Source organism: Megascapheus bottae, chromosome 3 (assembly GCF_031878675.1).
Source record: "Megascapheus bottae isolate mThoBot1 chromosome 3, mThoBot2.hap1, whole genome shotgun sequence".
NCBI lineage: Eukaryota > Metazoa > Chordata > Mammalia > Rodentia > Geomyidae > Megascapheus > Megascapheus bottae.
Genome location: NC_143511.1, coordinates 29576147 through 29598156, shown reverse-complemented (window position 1 = coordinate 29598156; position 22010 = coordinate 29576147). Strand labels below are relative to the sequence as shown.

General features: G+C 37.2%; 1 protein-coding gene and 1 pseudogene across 1 annotated transcript; one reads left to right on the top strand and one right to left on the bottom strand.

Moving 5' to 3' along the window:
* Window positions 1-8083: 8083 nt before the first annotated feature.
* On the bottom strand, window positions 8084-11396 carry LOC150065132 (enhancer of rudimentary homolog pseudogene; annotated as a pseudogene).
* A 183-nt stretch (window positions 11397-11579) lies between these two features.
* On the top strand, window positions 11580-21351 carry LOC150065131 (vomeronasal type-2 receptor 116-like). Its single transcript, XM_090329298.1, has 6 exons — window positions 11580-11632; window positions 13977-14265; window positions 14626-15423; window positions 16392-16619; window positions 17530-17653; window positions 20423-21351. Exons 1-6 carry the CDS (start codon window positions 11580-11582, stop codon window positions 21349-21351), a joined length of 2421 nt encoding a protein of 806 aa, XP_090185424.1.
* The last annotated feature ends 659 nt before the right edge of the window (window positions 21352-22010 follow it).

Here is a 22010-nt window from a genome sequence, read left to right as displayed (position 1 = left end):
TAGGGAAAGAGGAAGTAAAACTATCCCTCTTTGCAGATGACATGATTCTGTATTTAAAGAATCCTATAGACTCTACTCCCAAGCTCCTTGAGCTGGTTCAAAACTTTGGAAGAGTAGCAGGCTATAAAATTAACCCTCAAAAATCAACTCCCTTCCTCTATGCCAACAGTGAGCGGAACGAGGCAACAATCAGGAAAGCAAGGCCTTTTGCAATAGGCTCAAAGAAAATAAAGTACCTAGGAATTAACTTAACTAAGAATGTAAAGGACCTTTTTTTTATGATCATTCATTTTTTTAGTTGATGATCAGATTGGTATCTATCTTTCAGGCTTAAGAATTTATTTATTTTTTTAATTTTTTTTATTGTAATTAGTAAAAGGGTTACATGATATTTGCCAGATAGAAGGTGCATTAATTCACATACATTGATAGCCTTTCACATGTCTTGGGACCCGTTTCCCTCCCCCCCCACAACCCCCACCCATCTTGGTTTTCCCCCCTTCCCTATCAAATTTCAAATATCCAAATACAAATAAATTCAATATATCAGATAACAAAGTGAGATACTATACCAATATGAGATAACCAAGGGACAGCAAAGGAGATGAGAGACAACATAGTACATTAAGGACAACAATCATTCATTATATGGCTTTTGTTTCACTATCCTGGAGGTCCTTTCAATTAGCTTCACATTCTATGGCCTTATGTATCAAGAGTTTGCTCTATTGCAAATGTCTGCTAGTAGAGCCCAAGGTTTCTACTGATTATGACGAATGAGGGAAACCATTGAGCCTAAGTTCCTTTGAGTCTGGCTTACTTCACTTAATATGATTTTTTCTAAGTCTTTCCATTTCCTTACAAATGGGGCGATGTCATTCTTTCTGACAGCAGCATAGAATTCCATTGTGTACAAATACCACAACTTGTTGATCCACTCATCAACTGAGGGACATCTAGGTTGGTTCCATATCTTTGCTATGGTGAATAGTGCTGCAATGAACATTGTTGTGCTAGTGGGTTTAGTATGTCCTTGTTTCTGGGTGGTTGGGTAAATGCCAAGTAGTGGAATTGCTGGGTCATAGGGGAGTTCTATGTTTAGCCTTTTGAGGCACTGCCACACTGCTTTCCATAGTGGTTGAACGAGTTTGCACTCCCACCAACAGTGTAGTAGTGATCCCTCCTGGCCACATCCCCTCCAGCATCTGTTGTCATTCGTTTTCCTGATCCTGGCCATTCTAGCTGGAGTGAGGTGGAATCTTAGAGTTGTTTTGATTTACATTTCTTTTTTTTTTTTTTTTGCCAGTCCTGGGCTTGAGCTCAGGGCCTGAGCACTGTCCTTGGACTTTCTCAAGGCTAGAGCTCTACCACCTGAGCCTCAGCACCACTTCCAGCTTTTTTCTATATGTGGTACTGAGGAATCGAACCCGGGTCTTCGTGCATGCTAGGCAAGCACTTTAACCACTAGGCCAACTCCCCGCCCAATTTACATTTCTTTTATGACCAGAGATGTTGAGCATTTCTTCATGTGTCTATAGGCCATTTTTGTTTCTTCTTCAGAGAAGACTCTCTTTAAGTCTTTGGCCCATTTTTTAATGGGATGGTTGTTACTTTGGAGATTAGTTTTGGAGTGATTCAATTTTTTGAGTTGTTGATATATTTTAGATATGAGGCCTTTGTCCGTTGTTTGGTTGGTGAAGATCTTCTCCCACTTTGTAGGCTTCCTGATTAGTTTACTAGCTATGTCCTTTGCCATACAAAAGCTCTGCAGTTTAATGCAGTCCCACTTATCCAGCATTTCTCTGATTTGTTGTGATTCTTGGTCCTTATTAAGAAAGTTTCGACCTGTGCCAAGGAGGCCTAGTGTATCTCCTATTCCTTCCTGTAGAGTTTTCAGTGTGTCAGCTTTTACCTCCAGGTCTTTGATGCATTTGGAGTTAATTCTAGTGCAAGGTGACAAAGAAGGATCCAGCTTTAGTTTTCTGCAGGTGCTTAACCAGTTCTGCCAGCACAACTTGTTGAAGAGGCTGTCTTTCTTCCATTCTATTTTTTTGGCTCCCTTGTCAAAGATCAGGAACGAGACAAGGATGCCCACTCTCTCCACTCCTCTTTAACATAGTACTAGAATTCCTAGCCAGTGCAATAAGGCAAGAAGCAAGCATAAAGGGGATCCAAGTAGGGAAAGAGGAAATAAAACTATCCCTCTTTGCAGATGACATGATTCTGTATTTAAAGAATCCTATAGACTCTACTCCCAAGCTCCTTGAGCTGATTCAAAGCTTTGGAAGAGTAGCAGGCTATAAAATCAACCCTCAAAAATCAACTGCCTTCCTTTACGCCAACAGTGAGAGGAACGAGGCAATAATCAGGAAAGAAACTCCTTTCACAATAGCCTCAAAGAAAATAAAGTATCTAGGAATTAGCTTAACTAAGAATGTAAAGGACCTTTTTGACGAAAATTTTAAAACCCTAAAAGGAAATTAAAGCAGAACTAAGGAAATGGAAAAACCTCCCATGCTCCTGGATTGGAAGAATCAACCTTGTGAAAATGACAATCTTGCCAAGAGCTATCTACAAATTCAATGCGATACCCATCAACATCCCAATGTCATTCTTTAAAGAAATAGAAGAGGCAATCCAAAATTTCATATGGAATAATAAAAGACCCCGTATAGCAAAAACACTTCTTAGCAGAAAGAACAGCGCTGGAGGAATTTCAATTCCAAACTTTAGACTCTATTACAGAGCTATAATTCTCAAAACAGCTTGGTACTGGCACAGGAACAGGCCTGAAGACCAATGGAATAGAAGTGAGGACCCAGATATTAAACCACAGACCTATGGCCACCTAATCCTTGTAAAGGACCTTTTGATGAAAACTTTACAGCCCTGAAAAAGGAAATTAAAGCAGAACTGAGAAAATGGAGCTAGAATTCTCAAAACAGCTTGATACTGGCACAAGAACAGGCCTGAAAACAAATGGAATAGAACCGAGGACCCAGATAATGAACTAAAGACCTATGGCCACCTAATCTTTGACAAGGGAGCCAAAAAAATAGAATGGAAGAAAGATAGACTCTTCAACAAGTGGTGCTGGCAGAACTGGTTAAGCACCTGAAGAAAACTAAAGTTGGATCCTTCTTTGTCACCCTGCACTAGAATTAACTCCAAATGGATCAAAGACCTCTAGGTAAAAGCTGACACGCTGAAAACTTTACAAGAAGGAATAGGAGATACACTAGGCCTCCTTGGCATAGGTTGAAACTTTCTTAATAAGGACCAAGAATCACAACAAATCAGAGAAATGCTGGATAAGTGGGACTGCATTAAACTGCAGAGCTTTTGTATGGCAAAGGACATAGCTAGTAAATTAATTAGGAAGCCTACAGAATGGGAGAAGATCTTCACCAACCAAACAATGGACAAAGGCCTCATATCTAAAATATATCAACAGCTCAAAAAATTGAATCACTCCAAAACTAATCTCCAAAGTAACAACCATCCCATTAAAAAATGGGCCAAAGACTTAAAGAGAGTCTTCTCTGAAGAAGAAACAAAAATGGCCTATAGACACATGCTCAACATCTCTGGTCATAAAAGAAATGCAAATCAAAACAACGCTAAGATTCCAACTCACTCCTGTTAGAATGGCCAGAATCAGGAAAACTAATAACAACAGATGCTGGAGGGGATGTGGATAGGAGGGATCACTACTACACTGCTGGTAGAAGTGCAAACTCGTTCAACCACTATGGAAAGCAGTGTGGCAGTGCCTCAAAAGGCTAAACATAGAACTCCCCTATGTCCCAGCAATTCCACTACTTGGCATTTACCCAACCATCCAGAAACAAGGACATACTAAATCCACTAGCACATCAATGTTCATTGCAGCACTATTCACCATAGCAAAGATATGGAACCAACCTAGATGTCCCTCAGTTGATGAATGGATCAACAAGATGTGGTATTTGTACACAATGGAATTCTATGCTGCTGTCAGAAAAAACGATATTGCCCCATTTGTTAGGAAATGGAAAGACTTAGAAAAAATCTTATTAAGTGAAGTAAGCCAGACTCTAAGGAACTTAGGGGCCATATATTATGAAGCTAATTGAAAGGACCTCTACGATATTGAAACAAAAGCCATATAATGCATGATTGTTATCCTTAAGGTACTATGTTATTTCTCATCTCTTTCGCTGTCCCTTGGTTATCTCATATTGTTACAGTATCTCACTTTGTTATCTGATATATTGGATATATTTGTATTTGGTTATTTGAAATTGGATAGGGAAGGGGGGAAAACCAAGATAGGGGGTGGAGGGAAGGGTAATGGGGACCAAGACATGTGAAAGTGTATCAATGTATGTGAATTAATGCACCTTCTATCTGGCAAATATGTAACCCTTTTATTAATTACAATAAAAATATTTTTAAAAAATACTGCTCAATATACTGTAAAGGATAAGTTTTCTGTCATATGTACTGCTTTGATGGACTTTGATCTGTGCATCCAGTCCTTTTGTCAATTCCTGCAATCCAGGATTCCTGTGGACCAGACCTAATACCCATGACATCTGTGTTTCATGAGAAATAGAATGATTTCTGCTGTATAATATGATTTAAAATTTCTATTCATTGGTACCATTCTCTGCCTTTTGTTATTCTCATGTATATAAGAAAGAAAACATACAATACAAAATATTTAGATTTTAATGAATACATGAGTAGAGGAATATGGAGAATCTGCACTGTATGATTCAGAAGTTGTGGTGCCGGAAGTGTTGATTGCAATCCATTAAAATGGAAATTTACTAAATTGGAAAATTGTTTCAAAGATAAATATTTATGAATTCAAAGTATAAAAAAACCTATGCCACTAGACAAGAAATGTAATGTTAGCATAATGCACCAAATAAACCATCAACAGTTCTCTAGTTCATAATTTTCTGTTCCATACTATCAGTTCTTTCTCAATAATAATTGTTGGACAACTATAATCATAATTTAGTGGGGGCTTTTACCATCTTTTACCATGTATCAAGATTCATTTTTGGCCGGGAGTTTGGCCTAGTGGTTAAAGTGCTTGCCTAGCATGACCCGGGTTCGATTCCTTGGTACCACATATATAGAAAAAGCCAGAAGTGGTGCTGAGCCTCAAGTGGTAGAGCTCTAGCCTTGAGAAAGTCCAAGGACAGTGCTCAGGCCTTGAGCTCAAGCTCAGGACTGGCAAAAAAAAAAAAAGATTCATTTTAATCTGGTACTTGGCATGCCATCAAATTTCGCATCATATTATGATTTTGAGCATAATATGCAATGCAATCCATTTACCTGAATGTATTATATACAGTAGCATATGTCCAATATATTTCCAATTGTCTCTGCTGTTAGAACAAACATGCCTTTGTGTCATGGTCATTACTTTAAAGATTATAGGATCAGAATTTCACCTTTTCATAATCTGATGTTAAAGAAGAAAACAAACCAGATATTGCCAACATTCTAAGTTTGAGTATTTAAAAAGTAATGTTGGTAGATATTTTTTCATTAATTTTATGTTCATGTGGTACCAAGGAATAAAACCCAGAGACTCATGCATGCTAGAGAAGTACTCTACAATGAAGACACATTCCCTGCACCTAATTTTTAATTGAATAACTTTTTTTTAAATTTAAATATGAAGAATTTTTCAGATGGATTTAAATGTCTTCTGGGAGTAAGATTAAAATTATTAGAATTTAGTCGGTACATAAAATAAATGACTTAGTTTTCACTCTCTCTATTTTTCTTTTTTTTTTTGCCAGTCCTGGTCTTGAGCTCAAGGCCTGAGCACTGTCCTTGGACTTTGTCAAGGCTAGAGCTCTACCACTTGAGCCTCAGCACCACTTCTGGCTTTTTTTCTATGTATGTGGTACCAAGGAATCGAACCCAGGTCTTTGTGCATGCTAGGCAAGCAATCTACCAATAGGCCAAACTCGCAGCCCTCCTCTATATTTTTAAACAGTTTTATTATGTTTTTATAATTGTGCAGGTCCCTTACCGTTACAATACAGGTCATGAATTTTGATGAGTGTGGCTCCTTTGAACATTTTTATCAACTTTTCATTGAATCATTTACACTTTCGTTTCTCCTTTATTTTTTCAATTTATTGCTCCGCATTTTCTATCTCACACCCTTAATTGTATAGTCATTATATATTTGTATCTTCTGTGATAGATACATTTTATTCTGAGTAAATAGTTTGTACTTTTTCATTATATTTTTTGTGTTTCTTGTCTACTTGTATTTTTTTCTATTCCCTTACTAGCTCAGTACCACAGTCCCACAAAAGCTGGAAGTGGTGATGTGACTCAAGGGAGGGTAGAAGTCTGGAGAAAGCTCAAGGACAGTGCCCAGGTCTTCATTCAATCCCAATGATGGGAGCAATGAACGTTTCATTTCGTTTCAACTTATCATTAATTCAGAAATTAATTAATATTTTAAACCGATAGCCTGTATTCATGCTTACCCACCTCTAATAATAGAATTTTATGACAATCTATTTTATTTCATAACACTAGATGTAGTTGATGGTATATGAGAATTACATAGGAGATCTTTTCCTTCTTAACTAAATTTTTATTTTATTTTCTAATTTGAAGGAGACTAAAACATGCTGGGGTGTTCTGCGCCATTCTACCCAATACTTTCTGCAAGGAAACGAGGCTATTAGCATGCAAACTAGGAAAAGAATTAAATGTGACTAATTACTTAAAATGAATGCTAATACAGACAATAGTAAATGTTAAGTAATGTAATTTGGGTTAGTCCATCTTTTGTACTTTGAGAATTTGCTAAAGCAAACATCACATGCTGGAAATCAATGTTAAACTTAGGATGAGACAAAATTTTTGATAGGACCATTACTCCTGTTTGTTAAAGGAGATTCTTAACAATACAACCCTATCAGAAAGGAAAAGTTCTATAAATTCTCATCCTGTTCTGACAGTTTTCAGCACATAATTCATTAATCATGCTTTTTTCATTTTGAATATATTTTACACATTTGTTTTCTGGCCAGATTTATCTCTGGATTGTCTTAAAATTTACAAACACCACATTTTTTCTCTATTATGGTCAATTTATATTGGATTAGAAAATAGAATTTTGTGTTTCGAAATTTTCTTCTCACTTCATATATTACTAACAAGGATTCTCCTTCCTTTTTGAGATATATGGTCTCATAAGAGAATTGTTTTTTTTCAGTTGGAGTTGCATACTTCTTGTTATAGAAAGTTATGAAATGTGGGTAGATTATTGTCCCTTGTCCTCTCAAAGTGTCAAATGAGTTTCTGAATGTACCAAGCATAAGGTTTATGTCTTATACGCATGTCCTTACCAGAATTCCTAGTCCATATAATCCCTCCTTTTACTTCTCTTTGACTTGATGGATCATTATTTAAGTTAATCTTCTCTATTACATTTCCAGCATTTTGACAGTTCCAGTGGTTTTGATTCCTGACATTTGTGAGCTTTGGAATGACTCATATTGGATCTACATCCATGTTTTGCTTTATTCATTCCCCTGTCTTTGTACAACAACATAGACAATACATGTATTTGCTCTTGGGATATGCGCTAAGAAACAGGTGAGTGGGTACCTTTCCAGTGTGATGATTGAATTTCCTTTGGATGCATGCCTACATGAGTAGGATGCTAAATCACTTTTTATTTTTTTATAACTAAAGAATATTTATACACTTTTCACTAAGACTTTATCTGAGTACATAATTAAATTGTTGCCACCATATTCCATCTTAAGGGTTCGTATGGTAATGTTATAAAGTAGATAGGAACAGTTTGATGGGCTGGAACAAACATTAACTGACAAGGAACAACTTTCATCTAAATCATCATAAAAATGTTCAAGTAAAAAAGAAAGAAAGAAAAGAGATACATTCAGGGCTTTCAATGGATAAGTCCTTCATATTTCATCTACTACATTTGGTCTTGGCACGAGTGCAACAAAAAGGAAACAGCATCACTGTAACCAACTCCTACGATAGCACAATGTACACACCTGTGTTCCTCCCTCCCTGTGCCCTAATGCTTCCAACTCAATTGTTTCCCAGCTTGTTGGTCCTGCTGAAGAAGAATGAAGATCTTCTCTCTCATCCAATCTTTGTGATAAGGCTGGTATTCCTGGGTGTCAGCTCGCTGAACAGACAGCTGAGATCTGCCAGATCATTGATGAAATCACACAAGTGACTGGTATCATATGTGATCAAGGGGATGTTGGGATCCATTCTCTTCAGATGTTCTTCATCCTTTTTACAAACACTTTCCCTGTATTCAATCACAGATTCATAGTCAGCATAAGCTCTGCCTTCTGGCCTCTTGGTAGGCCACACCAGCAAAATGGTGCGAGACACAGAGCCAAATGTTTCAATGCTGCTCCTGCTGCTGTCGCCCACATCAGTGCCTCACACCAAATCTCTTTATAGGTTTCAATTTTCCTCATGCATTTCCGCTTGTACCAAATAGCGGTCACCTGAACAGTGTAGGAAGAACATTTTACTTATACTTCATTGCTGTACATATGATGAGTATATTACCACACACATGTTTCTTAATAACCAAATGTTTGTTCAAATTCTGTTTTGAAAGGTTGGATTCTACTAGGTTGCTCAAAAGGACAATATGTGAATCAATTTTGATTTTTACCAAATGCACAGTGATTTTCTCATGATATGCCTTCTGCTTATGAAGAATATTTAATCTGTGATGAAAAGGGTGACACTGATCAATACACATTGTTTACATCACATGCTTTTTCAAATTGCAAGTACTTTGTATAATGAATTAAGGACAATAAAATATGTCAACATATTTTTCTGCTGGTGTTTCATGAATCATTTTGTGCATATTTGCTCTATCACTTTCTCTAGACAATATCTCATCTGTGCCATATAGTATGAAGCTAATTGAAAGGACCTCCAGGATATTGAAACAAAAGCCATATAACGAATGATTGTTGTCCTTAATGTACTATGTTATCCCTCATCTCCTTTGCTGTCCCTTGGGTATCTCATATTGTTACAGTATCTCACTTTGTTATCTGATATATTGAATTTATTTGTATTTGGTTATTTGAAATTTGATAGGGAAGGGGGGAAAACCAAGATGGGTGGAGGGTGTGGGGGGGGAGGGAAATGGGTACCAAGACACGTGAAAGGGTATCAATGTATGTGAATTAATGCACCTTCTATCTGGCAAATATCATGTAACCCTTTTATTAATTACAATAAAAAAATATATATATATAAAAGAAGACAATCGATACTTAAGTCACATTCTTGTTTTCTTATTCCTGTCTACTTACAAAATTAGCTAAACTAGAACCTGACAAAGGAATTAAGCTACTTTAAACTTCTGAGAGTAAATATGAAAGGTTAGCTCCATTTATAAATAACTCTATGTTTAAGATTTAGCTGTCATTAATTGAAAGGACGTCTAGGATATTGAAACAAAAGCCGTATAATGAATGACTGTTGTCCTTAATGTACTATGTTATTTCTCATCTCTTTTGCTGTCCCTTGGTTATCTCATATTGTTACAGTATCTCACTTTGTTATCTGATATATTGGATATATTTGTATTTGGTTATTTGAAATTGGATAGGGAAGGGGGGGAAACCAAGATGGGGGAGTGGGGGGAGGGTAATGGGGACCAAGACATGTGAAAGTGTATCAATGTATGTGAATAAATGCACCTTCTATCTGGCAAATATCATGTAACCCTTTTATTAATTGCAATAAAAAATATTTTAAAAAATATCATCTGTTTATGAAATAAGGATTTGAAAATTAAAACTAATGAAAGAACATAAATTGAGTAAGAGGAAACACTCTGAAAAAAATTGAAAAAACCTATATTGATTTCACAGGATATTCACTTTAAACAACAAGACATTGCCATACATATCAAGAGTAATTGGTATCTGAAGAAGGTTTACTTGAACTCTTACAACAATCAAGAACTGACATATGTTGCTGATGGGAATGAAAAAGCACAGGCAGTTCAGAACACAAGTTGCGGTTTGATACAAATTTCAATCGCCTCTTCCACACAACCAGAAATTGCACTCAATATTTACCTGAAGTAATTGTAAATTTATGTTGACAAAAGAAAGAGCAAACGGAGATGACACATATTAAGAGAAGCCTTGTACTAAAGCCAAATCCTAGACATTCTCATGAAGTTTTTGATCGGTTGTAGATAATAAAAAATAACATAGCCATACAGATTTGTATTTGGCAATAAAAGAAGTGGTATCTCAAGCAATGCGAAGACATAGAGACAAAGTTCAGCATACATTCCTAAGTGAAAGAAGACAAATCTAAGGACTATATATTGTGTTACAACTCATTAACTTTCTTGAAAAATGAGGGGTTGTTTGTAAAATAAAGAATAATGGTAGATGAGTTGTAGGAGAAAAACACAAAGACAAGTCAAATTAGAACACAGAATATGTACAGGGAAGTCAGTATAGTGTATAGGAAAGCATAAGGGTGAATGGACAACTTGTGATATTTGTAAACATAAATGGATCTATATTGAAAAAGAGAATATATAAATTATATTCTTTTCTTTTTTGTGGGTTATGGGGCTTGGACTCGGGGCCTGGGTGCTGTCCCTGAGCTCTTCAGCTCAGGGCTACTGCCCTCTCCCTCAGCCAAGCCCTACTTTCCATGCCATGCCTTCCAAGGTGATCTCAGGCATTTATAAGAAACTATTTAGAGTGGTAGGAGCTAGAGTCCCTTTATACTATTATCTTTCTTCTGGAGCAATGAAAAGGAATATTACACAGCTTGAAAAAGAGTACAGATGCCTGAAGTTCTCATAGCAGCAATGTTCTCTCCCCCTTAAGTCACGGGTGTGACATGTTTTCCACATCACTGATGGTAGAGGGGTGAAGCTCCATGACTTTGGTACGGCCTTTCTTTTAGTAACACATTCTCGCCATTTTTCCCTACCCCTCACAATTTTGATACAGAACTTTTACATGATCTCATGAGGGTTTATTCACAAAGTTTCTCCTCACAACTTTAGGGCCAGATGGAGCAAAGGTGGGCTCATCTCTGGAGCTTGACACCCTTGATCTTGTGTGAAATCATACCTCTGGGAGTGGAGAAGGAAACCATCAAAATATTTTTCATCTCATGTGTAGACTTGTAGAATAGGACCTCAGATGCAGAGCCCCAGGGATGAGAGAAGCCAGCATTTGTCCAGGGAAATGAGCAGGCTGTGCTGAGAGAAACAGGGGCAGAGTGGAAATCACACACAATAAAATCACACTCATGTACTCACATACTCCTCATGTGTTTACCTCTTTGCTGGATACCACGAGCTTCATGTTTGTTCACAAATAGGGCTTAGAGATCATCCTGTGATGTTTCCTTTGGTTTTAACTTCCATTGTCCTACAATTTCCCTTTCTTGTCAGTTCTCTCAGTGAAGAGGAATGCTTGCTCAACAAGAAATACACTGCAAATATCAATGGAGATGTGATGATTACTGGGTTTTTCCCTTTCATGTACATGGAACTAAAACACAATGAAATAAAATCCAAGCAGAATTTTTTTAGGCTAAGGTGAGTGACTTCTGAATTAAAAGTTTATTGACTGAATTTCAGGCTGAGCAGTCATTGTGTTGACTAATGCTCTATGTAAAGGTGATGTTGGACTGGTTCTTACATAAGTTGGGTAATGAGTACATTTCCATAAGAATAGTGTTTTGTCTACTTTCCTATCTATGCTGAACATTCTCCTCATTGTAACTGCATTGTCTGTCATTGTGTCATTGCCAGAATCAAGCAATGTTACTTGAAAAAGCCATTCGGCCTGAGATTTGAACGAACATGTTACAAGTATATGCCTTTCCCTTTATTCAAGAGGCAGATGGTTTCCTAAGGAAATTTGATTTCTAAAATCCATCAATACGTGCATTGATGCCAATTGGTATCAGAAATAATTGTTATTTAGAGATATAATTACTCTAACACATTTAGGTTCAGAAATCCATGGCAGTGGTGTTCCATGAATCAGACAGCATTCTGCCAACCTAGAGGAGGGGAGGCATTGTGGGAGATTCTTCACCCACATCTTTGATTCTTCTGTACTTGTATATACCCATTCTCACTATTGTGTCCAGTAAACACACGAATTCTACACTGGAGGATTGCATTGTTAAATCCATAAGGCAGAATATAGGACCATGCAGCAGTGTAATTTCAGTCCTATTACAATGTAAATATTATTTGGAACATAGATTGCTTGCATACCTTTCCAAAAGTGGTAAGTCAATTTTGGCTGTGTTATCTGTTCACACTTGAGACAGAGATGGCCTCTTCTCTGGTTGTTAAGGCATATATTATTGTTCTTCCAACCAACATTATCTGTGTTTATCCTCTTTTCCAATGTATAATTTGTTATTGATAAAATGAATAGGTCATTATTTCACTACTATTTTAAAAGGAATCATATGATGGTAAAAACTTTTAGATACAATCTGTGGTTTTCTGTTCATTTTGTATTGTGTTTTAGTTATGGATCTATTAACTCTGCTGTCAAATTGCCAAGCAAAGAAACATAGCATAGTACAGCGCCTGCTTATAGGTTTACTATTAAACACAGGATGACATCCAATGTTGCAAGAGGTTTCATGAGAAAATTGAAATCTTCCTTAAATACTTTTCATTTCCTGAGTACTACTTAGTATGATTGTGGAAATGATATGTTTTCCAAAGCTTAGTTGTTTCTCTTTTGTAACACCTTTGAGTTTTATGAATTCTTTTTCTCCATGAACTGGTCCTGGACCGATAGTTATGATAACAGTGTGTGAGTTACTTTGCATGCCTTCCTTCTTAAGAAAGTAACACCCAATACCTGATGTTTTATTCACCATGGCCAAGAGTTTAGAGAGGCCCTTTCTAACACTTTGGTCTAGCAGTAATTTCAAAATTCAGTCTATTGTTACTTGCCTGACAGAACAAATGACAGGGCATTTTCCAACAATGGGAAGCCCAATGATAGATTTATAAACTGCGTTTAGACAGATTTTAATTTTTTTTCTTGGTTATGGAGAGGTCCATAAATTTGGAGTAGAAAAGGAGGGAAATTAGTTTCTTTCCTAAGTGTCAATTCATCTATTCTTGTATTGGATTATTTTTATTTATTCATTTTTTTGTGCATCATGGGGCTTGAATTTGGCCTGGTCACTATCCCTGAGCTCTTTAGCTCAAAGCTACCGACCTATCCCTGAGCCAAGCCCCTCTTACCATTTTTTAGAGGTTAAATGGAAATAAGAGTCTCAGATCCATTTGTACCAGGGCTGACTTTGAACTTTGATCCTCAGATCTCAGCCCTTGAGTAGCTACAACTAGTCTGACCCATTGTGCTGATTTTTCTTTGTTTTAGTAAATGGGAATTTTATTCTGCTGCTTGAAACATTTTTCTCTGATGATTTGTTGTTCTTGTTTCTTAATTTTCCTGGTCTGAGAAGAGGTCATTATCATATGTCATCTATCTCGTTCTTATTCTCTCTGACACTAAGAAATTCTCTGTATAAGATTATCCTGCAATAGAACAAAAGAAAAGCAACCCACCTGTAGAGTTTCCAAGAGCACAATTTCAGATCTGAAAGGGTTTGGTGTTCATAAGGGAAAGCTGCATGTTTCCAGAAAACCCACCAACAGTTTGGTTCATATTTGGGAGAGAAAAATTCAAGACCTCATTGTTCCCATAAAAGAATATGATTCTCATTCATAAGAGACACTTACTTGACCTCACTAAATGTCAATTATCTACATAAAACTCATATACTGCTCTAAAATTATAAGGGCTATGATTTCAATGTATTAATGCTTTTGCTAAACAAACATTTATTCCTTTAATGAATGCATGTGTTTCAACATTTTTCCTGTATCTTCTATGCAGCTACAACTTCAACAACTATCAGCTTGTTTTAGCCTTGGCTTTCGGGGTTGAAGAGATCAACAAAAATTCTCAACTTTTACCCAACACCACTCTGGGATTTTCTACCTATTCAGTGGGAAAAAGAAACAAATCGCTTTTGAAAAACCTTGTCCTTAGCCTTTCTGGGGAGAACATTCTCGTTAATTATAATTGTAAGAGAGATGGTAAGACTATAGTAGCACTGACTGGACCATCAGGCACAATCTCTTCTGAATGTGCAACGTTATTAGACCTCTACAGATTTCCACAGGTGAGTACAGGAGCGATATTGTGAAATGATTCCAAAATATTTCCTCATATTTCAAGTTTCGATGATTTTGAAATAATGTCGATTAGACTAAAAATCCACATGAATTACCACAAAGTAGAAAAGCTGCCTTGGGTAAGATGTCCATATGAGCTTAGTGTAGTATAAAGAAGAAGGAGAGACTAGCAGACCACAGAAGGATAATTTTCCAGTCTTCATTGCCTTCAGGAGTTAAAGATGCAATAAAAAATTGATAAACAATCCTTTTCAAAAATCCTTGGTGTGTGCTAGTTAGAATCCTTGATGGAGTTTGGGGATCTTGCCAGTCGAATTCTTCCCTTTCTGATTGTGTTTTCCTTCTAGCTGAACTTTGGGCATTTTGATCCAGTCCTGAGTGACCATCACAGGTATCCTGCTGTCTATCAGGTGGCCCCCAAGGACACAGCTCTAGCTTTCGCCATGGTGGCCTTGATGGTTCATTTCAGCTGGAACTGGGTGGGTCTAGTGATTTCAGAAGAGGAGAGTGGTTTGAGGATGCTGCCGCAGTTGAGAGAAGAGATGAGCAAGCACAGAATCTGTACAGCCTTTGAACACGTGGTAGCACTTGAAGATTCAGGGCAACACAGGAAACTTCTTCTGAAAATTAGAAATTCAGTCGTAAAGGTTATTGTCATTTTTGGTAACAATGAATTCTTGATAATTACAATAAATTCTATGGGAAGATATTTATCTCTAGGAAAAGTCTGGGTCATAAACGCCCCCAGTACCTTAATATTTCGCAAGAGATATTTCTTGTTCCATCCATTCCATGCGCCTCTCATTTTCTCATACCACCATGGAAAGATTTCTGGTTTCAACAATTTTGTCAAAACAGTGAGCCCAGCCAAATACCCAGAAGACTATTACCTTGCTGTGCTGTGGATTAAATACTTTAATTGCACATTCTCTGAGTCAAGCTGTGTAACGTGGAAGAACTGTCCAGCCAATGCCTCCTTGGAATGGTTGCCTTGGTTCCTTTTTGAAATGGACATGTTGGAGGAGAGTTACAACATATATAACGCAGTGTATGCTGTGGCTCATGCTCTTCATGAGATGCTTATTGACCAAGCAGAAGCACAGGCCGTGGGAAATGGAAGAAAACTTGTGTTTTCTTCTTCACAGGTAAAGCATTTCCATTGACAAGCAAATCCCATGAGCTAACTGATATTGTAAAAGGCCTTCAATTGAATAAAATTAGGGAGGAGAGAATTTTTGAAAACAAATAGAAGAACTGAACTGAATTTAACTGTCTTGGATGATTTTTGTTTTTGTTTTTATGTGTGTGTGTATGTCTGTGCCATCCCTGTTTTGAAACCCCGGAGCTGTCCTTGAGCTGGCTCAAGTCCAGCAGTCTACCACTTGAGCAGTAATTCCACTTCTGGGTTGTTTTTTTTCGGGGGGGGGGGTGGGAAGTACCCTGACATTAGTGTCTCATGGAATTTCTTGCATAGGCTGGCCTCACAGTGTGATCTTCAGATCTTCAATGCCTGTTTACTTTTTATTTGAATTTGTTATAAGCAAGGAGTAACTAAAAAGGGGTTTATGGAATGTTTTGTGTCCAGTAATTCATACTTTTCTTAACTGAAATCAATGTATTCCAATGAATTCTTTATTTATTTAAATTTTCATTTTATGTTTTTGTATTATTGTCTGGATAATGTATGCAGGGGTTACAGTTACATTCATCAGATAGTGCATTACTTCTCACACACTGATATTCCTTCTTATGTTCACTCTGATTATTTGGGTGAATATACTAGATCTTTTTTTTTAGGTTTTTTTTGCATTTTTATTGTAATTAGTAAAAGGATTACATGATATTTGCCAGATAGAAGGTGCATTAATTCACATACATTGATACCCTTTCACATGTCTTGGTACCCATTTCCCTCCCGCACCCACAGTCCCCACCCGTCTTGGTTTTTATTTGAAACATTAACTTGAAAAGTGAGGTGTGTTTGGGTAGTTATAAACATTGTTTTATATTCGGTCTCTGTAGATATGAAAGTGAATGAGATACTCCTTCTTTCTTTCAGTTTTCTGAGCAAACTCTCTACTAACTTCAGCATGAGTTGGTTCATCTCTTTCAGCTCCACCCCTTTCTGAAGAACACCCATTTCAACAATCCTGCTGGAGACCAAGTGATTTTGGATGAGCCAAAGAAACTGGTGGCAGAGTATGACATTGTGAACTTTTGGAATTTTCCAGAAGGTCTTAGGCAAGTGGTGAAAGTGGGAACGTTTTCTCCATATGAATCCAATGGACATCAATTATCACTATCCAAAGACATGATAGAATGGCCCATAGCATTTACAGAGGTTGGTGGAATCAAAAAATTTTGCTGTGAATTATGAATCAGATGACTTGCTGGAATGTATTCCTCCTGTCTTCATTGCTTGTGTAGTTATATGTCTTTCCCACTTCAAAATTAGAACATATATTATTAAGTTAATTGACTAATCAGTGGATAAAGGCCATGTTTATCTACCAACCAGCTTCCAACATTTAATTATTAAGTATTCCAAATATTAATATCGTTATTATACAATATATGTTACTGTTGCACAAGGCCTTTGAAACTCAATATAGAATGTTGAACGTTCACTTTAACTCATAGTTTTGTTTCAATATGTGGTTGGTTGACCAGATGCTTTTCTGTCTGTCATGTTAGGTAATTTCTGGTTTTAAGACGAATGGTTACTTAACAGTTCAAACATTTTCCATTGAGACATAAAGTGTGAGCTGGGCACAGGGTGGCTCATGACTGTAATCCTAGCTACTCAAGAGGATGAGATCTGAGGATTGTGGGTCAAAGCCAGGCTAGACATTGGAGAGTCCAAGAGACTCTTGTCTTCAATTAAACACCAGAAAAGGAAAGTGGCTCACATGGGGGAGCACTATTCTTAACCCAAACTGCTCAGGGGCAGCATTCAGGCCCAGAGTCCTAGCATCATGACTGACAAAACAACTTTAAAAAATTATAAAGCAGCAAAGACATACAGTGGGAGGATGAATTTTAAAAACTTTCCTATTCATTTCAGATAAAGTCTACAATAATATTTCAACTTATATTTGTGAATATTTATACATGCATATATGCAGAATATTTTATTCTGAGTGATCAATATTGATCAGAAATGACAAAAACATCAAAATACCTCCATTTTACTGAAATGTAAGTTTTATCAATTATAATCTGTGTGTCATCAGCACTAATCTACTTTTTAGGCTCCTCAGTCCATCTGCAGTGAGAGTTGTGGTCCTGGATTTAGAAAATCCCCTCAGGAGGGAAGTCCTGCCTGTTGCTTTGATTGCATCCCTTGCCCTGAGAATGAGATTTCTAACAGGACTGGTGAGTGTGGAAGTCTTGGAGACATTCTATGCCTCTCCATAGTGTTCCCCAATAAATTCTAGATAGAAGAAACAGTCTAGCTTTCCTTACATTAGGGAATATGTGATAAAGAAAAATAGTTTTCTTGGGAGGGGGTGGGACAGGGAGATGGTGACAAAAACAGGAGAAGGGGTATCAATAGGTGAGAAGTAATGCTCCTACTACCTGAGGAATGTAACTGTAACCCCTCTAGACATTACCCCAACAGAAAATATTTTTTAAAAAATAACAATTCTGCCAAAAATGCAGAACACTGGAAGAGGGATGAAAGGTTTGTTGAGCTTTTGTGGCTTATGATCCAAGTACACCATATCCATTCCAACAAGTACCTGTTAAAACTTTATCTGTAACACTGCTCAATATATTGTGGAGGATAAGTTTTGTGTCATATTAACTTATTTGATGGGCTTTGATCAGTGCATCTTGTCAATTCTTGCAATCCAGGATTGCTGTGGACCAGACCTAATACCCTTGACATCTGTGTTGGATGAGAAATAGAATGACTGCTGTATAATACAATTTGAAACTTCTACTCATAGGTTCCGTTCTCTGCCTTTTGTTATTCTCATGTGCTTAAAAAAAGAAAATGTAGAATACAAAATATTTGAGACTATGATTTTGATTTTAATGAATATAGGAGTGAAGGTATATAGAGAACCTGCACTGTATGATACACACATGTGTGGTGCCCAGAAGTTTGAGTGTTGATTGGAATCAATTAAAATGAAAATTTACTAAAATGGCAAATTGTTTCAAAGACAAATGCCTATTGATTTAAAGTACAAAAATTTCATTTACAAACCTATGCCATCAGACAATAAATGTGATGTCTTCATAAGGCATCAAATAAACCATCAACAATTCTCTAGTTCATAATAATTTTCTGTTGGGTACTATCAGTTCTTTCTCAGTAATAATTGTTGAACTACTATAATCATGATTTAGTGGGGGCTTTTACCATGTATCAAGATTCACTTTAATCTGTTACTTGGCATGCCATCAAATTTTGCATCATATTCTGATTTTGAGCATAATATGTAATGCAGTCCATTTACCTGAATGTATAACATACAATTGTATATGTCAAATATATTTCCAATTCTCTTTGCTTTTAGAACAAACCTGCCTTTGTATCATGGTCACTACTTTAAAGATTATAGCATCAGAATTACAAATTTCCACAATGTAATGTTAAAGTAGAAAACATACCAGATATTGCCAACATTCTAACTTTGAGTATTTAAAAATTAATGTTAGTAGATTTTTAAATTAATTTTATGTTCATGTGGTACCAAGGAATAAAACCCAGAGACTCATGCATGTTAGAGAAGTACTCTACCCCAAAGCCACATTCGCTGCAACTCACTTTTAATTGAATAACTTTTCATTTGAATTTCAATATGAAGAATTTTTTAGATGGATTTAACTCTCTCCTTCAGTGTAAAGACTTATTTTATGTGTATTCATATTATTTACGGTCCATCATTCAGTATTTTCTTTGGGAATGTTTACATATGCCTTAACAACCGGTAAGTATAAATGGAAAGAAAACGAAACAGAAGAAAGGAAAGAAATCAATTCTGGAATTATACCTGCTAAAAGCAAGCATCACGTTGTGTGGATCGACACTGAGTCATGAATGACAGAACTAATATTCAAGAGGCCTGCTTTACCTAAATTTCAGGCTACAATCGTTGACAAGCAGCTTTGAAGACAAAGCAAATTAAAGGGTACTAGAAATTAATAGAGATGCTAATGTTTTCAATTAATCCTTGTAGTTATTAGAAAATTCTAGAAGTATTTGAATATATAGTTCAGTTTTTCCACAAACAAGAATATGATGTTCAGGAATGTGACACTTCTGAACCCAATTCATCAACTACTAAGTGTTCATTTAGTACATGGTAAAATATGTACTGTTAGGAAGAAAAATGATTCTTGCAATTGACTTTGGTTAATGTAGAAAGTAAAAATTATATATATATATACAACTTATGTTATATGAGAAGACAAGTTTTTAAAATGTAATTATTTCTGAAATGGGAGTTTGGCCTAGTGGTAGATTATTAGCCGAGCATGGAAAAAGACCTGGGTTCGATTCCTCGATACCACATACACAGAAAAAAAGCCACAAGTGGTGCTGTTGCTCATGTGATAGAGCTCCAGCACTGAGAAAGTCCAAGACATTGCTCAGGCCCTGAGCCTAAGCTCATGACTGGTAAAAAATAATTAAATAAATGAAATAAAAATGCAAAATGTCATTTCTCCTAAAATTGGAGTAGTGAGTCACTGCAATATTCATCAACCTCCACAACATTTCGTGGGAAAATGTATGATTGAGGCACAGAAATCTAGCAGGATAACAAAGATCATTGATTATTTCTGTTTCTTTGAAATTTACATATTTATTTGCAACATACAATATGTGCATTGCTCATGAAGTGTGTGGTTTTTTAAGGAAAAGCAAAGACTATTGCTTGTGAAATGCTAATTAGGTGAAGTAGATTTAAATTTCCCCCTATTCATAATTGAATATGCTTGTGTGAATACACTGAAAAATAGAAAACTCATGGAGATCAAAGGAACAGGACTCCTGTTGAAGTGTTTGCTGCACAGAATTTGTGCCATTGGCTTTAAAGCAGCCGTAAAGAACAATGGATGAAGTTAAGGGAAGGGCTGAGATTTAGGAAAAACAGTACATGACTGACAGTATTTCATACTCCTTGTCAGATATGGAGCAGTGTGTGAGATGCCCAGATCATCAGTATGCCAACATGGAGAAAACTCAATGCCTGCTAAAATCAGAGAGCTTCCTGGATTATCAAGACCCCCTGGGGATGGCTCTGGCATGCTCAGCTGTCAGCCTCTCCACACTGACAGCTGCTATTACTGGGATTTTTGTGAAGCACCATCACACTCCCATTGTGAAGGCCAACAACCGAGCTCTCAGCTACATCTTGCTCATCTCCCTCAACTGCTCTTTCCTTTGCTCTCTGCTGGCCATTGGGCATCCCAACACAGCCACGTGCATCCTGCAGCAGACCACATTTGCAGTGGTGTTCACGGTGGCCGTTTCCAGTGTTTTGGCCAAAACGCTGACTGTGGTTTTGGCCTTCTCTGCTGCCACTTCTTCGTGGACTCGCATGCGGCCGTGGCTGGTGTCAAGAAGGCCCAACTTCCTCATTCCCCTGTGTACGCTGATCCAGCTCATTGTCTGTGGAGTCTGGCTGGGAACTTCTCCTCCCTTCCTTGACACAGATGCACACTCTGAGCATGGCCACATCCTCATCCTGTGCAACAAAGGCTCAGCCTCTGCCTTCTACTGTGTCCTGGGATTCCTGGGCTCCCTGGCCCTGGCAAGCTTCACAGTGGCTTTCCTGGCCAGGAACCTGCCTGACACCTTCAATGAGGCCAAGTTCCTGACCTTCAGCATGCTGCTGTTCTGCAGTGTCTGGCTCACCTTCCTGCCTGTCTACCACAGCACCCAGGGGAAGACCATGGTGGCCGTGGAGGTCTTCTCCAGCTTGGCCTCCAGTGCAGGCCTGCTCGGCTGCATCTTTGTCCCCAAGTGCTACATCATCCTCTTCAGGCCACACAGAAATTCTCTGCCTGCTATCCGGGGCCAGACACGTTCTGGGAGAAAGAAGTCATCTCAATAGTCTATGGAAGTCTTTCTATAATCCTAGGGCCTCTTATGCACCTCTCTAGAACTCTTCTCTTCAGAACATACTTCACCTTTGGGAAACGATTTCAAACTGCAATAAATTATTACTCACTTTTTTGCATAAGATTAAATATTATTTGAATTTGTTCTGTACTTACAATGAATGACTTTTTCCTGTCTACACTTTTTTGCGAATTCTGGGCCTTGATCTCAGTACCTGGGTACTTTCCTTGGGCTTTCTCAAGGATAGAGCTCTACCACTTGAGTCACAGCACTATTTCTGGCTATTTTTATGTATTTGGTGCTGAGGATTCAGACCTGGATCCTCATGCTTGCTAGGCAAGCACTCTACCTCTAGGCCAAACTCCCAGACCCCAGCTATACTTTTAAACAGGCTTATTATGTTTAAATAGTTGTACAAAGCATTTCCATTACAATATACCTCTTGAATTTTGATCAGTGTGGCCCCTTTCAACATTTCTTATTGACTTTTGATTGTATTATTTACTTTGTTTCTCCTTTATTTTTTCAATTTATTGCTCAGAAATTTCTATCAGCAACAATTAATTGTATAATCTTTATGTATTTGTTTCTTCTGAAATAGATATATTTTTCATTCTGAAAAACTAGTTTGTACTTTTAATTTTTATCTTT

Coding starts and splice junctions, on each gene's coding strand:
- LOC150065131 (XM_090329298.1), top strand. CDS start 11,580: ATGGAACTAAAACACAATGAAATAAAATCCAAGCAGAATTTTTTTAGG. Junction 14,266..14,625: donor ACCTCTACAGATTTCCACAG/GTGAGTACAGGA, acceptor TTTTCCTTCTAG/CTGAACTTTGGGCATTTTGA. Junction 17,654..20,422: donor TGAGATTTCTAACAGGACTG/GTGAGTGTGGAA, acceptor ACTCCTTGTCAG/ATATGGAGCAGTGTGTGAGA.